The sequence below is a fragment of the Rhinopithecus roxellana genome, chromosome 15 (genome assembly GCF_007565055.1).
Source record: "Rhinopithecus roxellana isolate Shanxi Qingling chromosome 15, ASM756505v1, whole genome shotgun sequence".
Classification (NCBI taxonomy): Eukaryota; Metazoa; Chordata; class Mammalia; order Primates; family Cercopithecidae; genus Rhinopithecus; species Rhinopithecus roxellana.
Window position 1 is genome coordinate 1,852,745 of NC_044563.1, and position 7,179 is coordinate 1,859,923.

A 7,179-nucleotide genomic window follows, 5' to 3' on the forward strand; every position below is an offset into this window, starting at 1 on the left:
GAAGGTCTTTGAAGGCCACTTTGGGAGGAGCGAAGGTGCATGGACACCAGGGACCCTGCTCACAGCGAGTCTCCCTGCCCCATCCCTTTCTGCATTGAGTGGGACAAGCTTGCTTTCATTTGGGGGATCGCCATCTGACTATTCCGCTTGTCTTGGGGTGGGGCGGAGATTCGGTGATGTGGAGGGCCTTCTCCACATGGCAGCCCTGCCCCAGCTCTGAGGGACAGCACCAGAGCAGGTTTCACCAGCGCAGGACACGCAAGCCCCGCCATGAACAGGGCCCCAACCTTGGTTTAATGCTCTGCTACTGCCATCTTAAAGTTCCTTTTCCATTTCTCATTTTGCTTTATTTTTTTATTAGAGATGGGGTCTCCCAGTGTTGCCCAGGCTGGTCTTGAACTCCTGGGCTCAAGCAATCCTCCAGCCTCAGCTGGAGGATTCAAGCTCTGTACTGTGGGTTTAAACACTGGGATGACAGGTGTGAGCCATCTCGCTTGGCCTTTGGAATTCTGACTACTTTTATCTTCTAACTTGTTTTGCGGGTGCAGGCCAATGGCATACAGCAACACTAACATAAGCAAAGGAAAGCATGCACAAGGTGCCACATGTACGTCCACCTTCACTCGTTCCCCCACTCGAGTAGTGCATCCACGATGCCCACAGACACCGGGCCACACAGAAAAGGTGCCAGGAACCCACGGCAGTGCAAGGCAGCATGTCACACTTATGCAAAAGCAAGCCGGGGGTGCTGCTGGCCACGGAGCAGCCACGTTTTCCATTTAAATCCAAACTTGCTAAGGACACAGAAGGAAGTCAGTGGTGTTCTAACGAACATGCAGGACACGTGCAGGGAATCTGTCATGTCCTTTCTTCCTTGTGCGACTTCTCCGTGTTCGCCGAGCTCTCTTGCTGGTGGATCTACCCACCGCGCCTTTTGTCTCTGAACTCGTCCCTTCCTTCCTTCCTCGCTCATCAGCAAGCAGGAGGTGGAGGGTGCTGGTGGAACCAGCCTGCATCAAGGAGTGAAACCAAGACAACTGATTTCACTTTTGTGCAGTTTCCACTGTTTTAGTGGCAATGAAATACAGACGCCTGTACCAGGACAGAACACACATTGTGTCATTCCAGCGATTCCGTACAGAAGTTAAATGCTCTTCTGCTTGCATTTTAAACTGGCATCACATAATATAAAGATGGATGACTAAATTCACGCTAGCCGTTTAAATTCCTAATCTTTCTTACTCAGAATGGCATTAAATAGTGAGTATAAGTAAGCATAAAATAGTAAGTCAAGAGGTTGACCATAGAATAAAGAAAAAGGTTTTATATTTTAGCATCTTTAGCACCACATCACAATCACCTTCTCCCTGGAATCAGTTTCTGACTTCCAGGTGGGGACTAGCCCTGGACCATGAGCTCCTGGCAGAGCCCTGCTGCCCCCACAGCAGAGCCCAGGACAGGCTGGCACCTGGGCCAGGTGAGGCTCTGTCCAGGCTCACTGATCTCAAATGCTGAACTGCTAAGGATGTCATGTCCCCAAAGGAGGCACCAGGCTCAGCCTCCCTTCCTGGAAGGTGTGAAAATTGCAAGAATGTGGAAGTGAAAGAGTCCAGGGTTTAAATCTCAATTCTCATCATTTTCGAGCAGTATGGTGTCCAAGGGAGAGAAGACAACCATGGATTCTTAGTTTCTGTTTCTGGTTGAGCCAGCAAGGTCCGTTCCTTATCCCTCTTTTCTACTTATCATTAGAGACAGAAACTAAAACCTTGGCTTTAGGTTGCTGAGAGCCTAAAACAAAACGACAGCAAAAGAAGGTGAGTTAGACAAGCTTGTCTACGACTTCAGGCACTTCATCTCTCGTGGGCACTGGGTGAGTGGCCGTGTGGGGTAGGGTCTTCATAACGCAGCAATCAGCAGCCCAGTGTGCCCAGGAGACTCGCCTGTGGTCCTGGTTATCAACCACAGCTTTCCACTCTCAAAAATGTCCCCGCTGGGACAGCAAGTTACATGGTTGCTACAAGTCCTGTCTCCTGGTGAGATGCAGTCCAGCAGCACTACATCCTCTGAGCAGCATGTGCCAAGTGGGATGAACTGGAAAAGGACTGCATTCGGGGAAATGCCTGTGTGAAAGGAAATACACAGGAAGGAGCTGGCAACCGGCGGGGGGAAGCCACTAGACCACGATGCGCTCTGCCCCAGTGAAGGCGAGGGGATAGCCTGGACCTAGATTGCTGTGAGGTCTATGGAAGATTCCACAAGCTTGCTGGGTAGTTCTCGAGGCAAACTCAGAAAGGGAGTCCCTTGTTTCCCTGGAACGGATCTGTCTTGGTATCTCTGTCACACTCTTTAGGTGGGCCTGGTGTCAACCCCATTTGCAGGTGACCCCAAACTTGATCAAAGGTCCACGTCTGGCCCCCCATACCCTGTCCTACAGGAAATACAGGGACAGGTTCCCAATAGCAACAGCCAGAACGGTGCCATCAATACCATGCACACGGCGGCTCAGTGGAACAAACATCTCCGCTTCTTCAATGCAGACACTGGGGGAAAATTGCTTACAAGATGCTTAAGAGACCTATTAAGCAAACTTGATGTGTGGACCTGCGGTGCATCCCGATTCTATAAAGCCAACTGTACAAAACCACGAGACCCCAGTGAGGACTGTGCCCTTGGCTGGGTCCCCGATGATATGAAAGAACGGTGGTTCATTTGAAGGGGTGATGTTTTGGGGGTTTCCTTTAGAGGCACACATGAAACATTATGGGTGAAAGGATTCAAAGTCTGGGATTTGCTCCAAAGTCATGCAGGGATGGGGTGGGGGATGGATGGGGCAGGAAGAGCCTTGAAACTGGTGCTGCAGGCTTCCCAGGGCCCACCTGGGGCCCAGTGCGTCCTCCTCCAGCCAGACTGTACAATGGTTGGATTCTGTGTCCACCACTAGGACCCAGGCTCCACGAGCACGGGCTTGTGTGGCACACGGATGCATCCTAAGTCCTGGCACAGAGACTGCTCAACAAAGGCCTCGGTGCTTTTGCATATGTTTGAAATTTTCCATAATAAAATGGAAAATGGGAAAACAAAATGGCAGCACTACTTACCCCTTGCAGAGTTTTGTCCACTTCGTGCCAGTGGGTGGCAGTCCTTTCCTCTGCCTTGGCCTTCCATGGTTTCCCACCTACCCAACAGCCCCCTGTGGTTCTGGCAGCTGTGGACCTTTCCTTGAGGTCAAGGTGTGGAGCCCTAGGGAGAGCTCAGGTCCTGTGACTCAGGGAGGCCACCGACCCGGGTGTGGATTCTGGGAGAATGCTGTGGGAGGGCCCTCCATGGGTGGCCATGGCAATGTACCCCCTCCTGTCCCTTGGCCAAGGCCAGTTGCCTGAGCCCTGCAGCCCCAAGCCACAGCTGGTCTACTGACCCCAGCTGAGCCTGGTCCTCATCAGACCAGGTGACCCCTGACCCCCGCTACAGACTCGGCTTTGACCTTGGCTGCTGGCTGAGGAGCCCCCACCCAGACTGAGGCTGCAGCTGGCGAGAGAGGAGCCCTGAGCTCCTCTGGTAACAGGGGACCTGGCCAGCCTGACGTCTGAGACCCATGCACACCGGCAGCCTGTGTTCCCATGGTTATTCGGGAGCCAGCTGCTCTGGGACAACACCAGCTGCTCCCACCTCGCAGGGCTCCCATGGCTCTGTCCCAACCACTCCTTTCTGAAGGAAGGAGTGCCTCTGCGCCCTAGGGCAACCAGGGGAGCCCCACAACCCCTCCCCCACCAGGGCACTAAAAGGGAGCTTTGGGCACAGGGAGATTTCAAAGCCTCATAGGCCCTGAGTCAAAGGTAGAGCCGTGTGATATCCCGGTGCCAGCTCTCTGACTGGGGGAGCCTGGCGCAAAGCTTTCAAGCCTTCCTTGTTCCTTTCAAGAGCCGCTCTCAGGATTCAGGTGAGCAGAGGCCTGCGGGGCCTCCCCAGTGTGGGCAAAACCCAAAGCCAGCGAGAGGGCAGCCTCCAGACACCTCTCACTAACTCCTCCCAGAGGCCCCTGAGGTGGGTCTGGTCAGTCCCATTTGCAAGTTAAGCCACTTGCCCTGGGCTGCCCAGCTGCCACAGCAGTGGAGATCTGAGCGTGTGGCCTGCGCAGGAGCCCATGCCCTCAGCCCCACAGCAGGAGCTCTCTGGTCAGACCACCTCAGCCTAGACCCACACCCAGCACTTACCCAGCCCTCGGGGTGGGTCAGCAGCCTCCAGCCTGCCGCTTCCAAGCCAGCAAGTAGCCCTGCCTGGACAATCCACCAGCCCACCACCTCCTGGAGGACGCCCCCAGCCTCACAAGGTGTCCCGATGGCTCCGTTATCAACAGCCTGGCTGGACTCCAGATCTCACCCAGACCCACCCTACAGAGGAGGCAGCAGGGTTCAGGGAGTAGTGACCACAGAAGTGTGGCTGTCACCTGGGAAGTGTAGGTGACAGGAGCCACTGGTAAACAGAACTGATTTATTTATAAAGTTCACGCTCCCTTAAAGAGGCTGTGCCCCACACACGCTTCTCCCTAGCTGTCACGGGAGCCTCACGCCAGGGACCCCGCCCCTCAGGGACCACTCCTGTCCAGATCTTGGCCTGCATGGAAAATTCCAGATAGTGGGGGCGGGGGTCCAGGTCATCTTTATTGTGCCCCAAGTCAAGAGTTCTTTGTACAAAAATAGGTCTCAGTTTGCCAGCAGTGTCCCTCCAGCAGCTCAAGTTAATGTGTAGAAAATAGATTCTCTGTGCCCTTAGAAAATCCTCTCCCCTCCGGAAAAATCTGCAAGTGTTGGTGCCCCCCGCCCCACTGCAGTCGAGAAGTGTGGGGAGGGGCGGCATCGGAGGAAGCCGCCAGCTCTCACAGGGCCAGCTCGAGGCTTGTTTCCACCGGGCATTGGTCAGGCTGGGCCGGACGGTCGAGGCTGCGTCGACGGTGGTGGCGCGGGGGCGGGGTCCCCGGCTCGCTGGGGGCGGAGCGCGGACCGGTCCACCTGGCGGGCTCCCCGGCGATGAGCGCGCCGGCCGCTCGCTCGGCTTCCGGGGCTGAGGCTGCAGGGGGAAGGTGGGGAACCGAACGCGCGTCAACGCGGGCGCTGGCCCGGGGCAGACACCGCCCGGGCCGGCCCTGCCCCCACCTCCCCCAAGCGAAGTCGGCAGTTTCGTTTGCTCGGTTGGTTTTGGAGTCCTGAGTCCGTGGGTGCCGCGACTCGGTCTGAGACAGGCGGGGGCGGGGCGGGCGCTCGGAACCGCGGTGAGTCAGGGCCCCGCGCCCGCCGACTCATTTCTGCCGCCCCGGCCCGGGAGCGCGATTTGCAATGCAAAGTCACCCCGCCTCCAGCACCCCAATCTGCCCCAGGATCCGCCAGCACTCGAGACCTCAACGGCCCGACGGCCGCTCCCCTCCCCTCGTCTACCCCTCCCTCGTCGGCGGCTGAGCCGCGAGGGGAAGTTTTGCAATCCCGGACAAACAAACGCCGGTCTTGCACAGGCTTGAAAACGTTTGGGGGAAATGAAGAGTGAGCGAAATCGCAGCCCTCGCTGGGGCATGGCGCTCGGCTTCGCGGGCTCCTGGGGACGCGACCCGCCGGGCTTGCCCCCCACACCCCCCCGTCCCTCCACCCCGGCCCCCGACCCTCCCCCCTCACTGCCGCCCGGCTGTTACCTCATAGGTCGAGGGCGCTCAGTAGCCCCCTAACCAGCTGGAGAAGTCGAGCAGCTCGCGCTCCGCGGGACTCAGCGCGCCCTCGCAGCCGCTGTCGTCCGACGAGTAGGCGGAACGCGGGGAGCCGGGCTCCGAGCTGCCCCCGCGGCCCGGGGACGAAGAAGCGCGGGAGGGCGAGGCGGCGACCGCGGTGGTCCCAGGCTGCCCGCGGGGCGCAGACGGCCGCACAGCCGGCGGCCGCAGCCCTCCCGCCAGCGCGTTGCGTACGGCGTCGTGCTCGGCCAGCAGGCGCTGCAGCGCGCGGATGTACTCCACGGCCGAGCGCAGCGTCTCCACCTTGCTCAGCTTCTTGCTGGCGCCGCCGTGCGGCACGTGCTGCCGCAGCGCCTGGAAGCCCAAGTTCACCAGCTTCACGCGGTTGCGCTCGCGCTCATTGCGCCGCGCTACGGCCGCGGCGCTGCCCCCGGTCTCTGCGGTGGCCGGTCGCCGCCGCCGGCTGCAGCGCAACAGTTCCGGGGACGCGGGTCTCCGTCGGGCAGCGCAGCTGCCAGGGATGCGGGGCGCAGGGGGCGCGGACCTGGGCAGTGCGCCGCCGTCCATTGCGCCTGCATCCACCCGCCCGCTCTGGGTCCCGGCGCGCCGCAGGAACGTGCAGGCAGAAGAGCCAGAGGCGAAGGGGAAAACGGTGGCGCCCCAGGGGGGCTTCTGGCACGGCGCCGCCAGGAGACTCCCCAGGGCACGTGTCCAAGGTCTTCTGGAGCCTGGGGACAGGAGGCCTAGTGGTGGCGGGCCGTACGCGCCAGGGAGCGTGGGACGCTCGTGTCCCGCGCGTGCGGCTGGACTCTCCCCGGTCTCCGCAGGCGGGGCGCAGGCGGCTCGTTTTTAAATGTATAGATAACCCTCCTCCGCGCCGCCGCCACCTCCTTTCTCACGCCCTCCTTCTTTGCCTCGCCCTCCTGCCACGCTTCGCCCTCCCCCTCGCGCGATCACATTCTGTAAAGCCCAAAGCCTGCGCGTGTCCCCCAGCCCATCCCCTGGGCGCAGTCCACAGATCCCCAGTGAGCCCAACTGGCGAAACCTGCGGGTGCGCCCCCTGCTCCCGGCAGGTGCTCAGTGCGCCCCCAAAGCAAGGTACGCAGGCCCTGAATTGAGCCTTCCCGTACCCCTACCCTAATCCCGCGCGCAGCCCCGCAAGTCCCAAGAGCTGCCAGACCTCCGCACGCGCAGCGCGCGCTGTGGGAGGGAAGGCGTGGCCCTGGCGACAACACGGTTGTCTGGAAGGCGCGCTAGACCCCCCGGGGCAGCACGCGCGGAGCAGTCCACACCCGCGCCCCGCCCTCCTGGGGCCGAGGAGGCGGGGGCCAGGGTCTCAGCCAATCGTGGGCCACCCGTTTGGCCAATCGCGCAGGGCGCGGCTCCACGCCCGGCCCCATTAAGGAAGCGCGTACGCGCGGCGCGTGGCTCGCGGGGAGCATCGCTAACAAAGCTCGGTGCATACTGGG

General features: G+C 60.0%; 1 protein-coding gene across 1 annotated transcript; it reads right to left on the reverse strand.

The window, feature by feature from the left end:
- Window positions 1-4,474: 4,474 nt before the first annotated feature.
- On the reverse strand, window positions 4,475-6,924 carry ASCL2 (achaete-scute family bHLH transcription factor 2). Its single transcript, XM_030917220.1, has 2 exons — window positions 5,678-6,924; window positions 4,475-5,064 (listed from the first exon to the last, which is right to left on the reverse strand). The coding sequence occupies exon 1, from the start codon at window positions 6,275-6,277 to the stop codon at window positions 5,696-5,698; it is 582 nt and encodes a 193-aa protein (XP_030773080.1). The 5' UTR covers window positions 6,278-6,924; the 3' UTR covers window positions 4,475-5,064; window positions 5,678-5,695.
- Between the last annotated feature and the right edge of the window lie 255 nt (window positions 6,925-7,179).

What these genes read in the sequence shown, in the direction of transcription:
- ASCL2 (XM_030917220.1), bottom strand. Translation starts at nt 6,277, where the DNA reads ATGGACGGCGGCGCACTGCCCAGGTCCGCGCCCCCTGCGCCCCGCATC.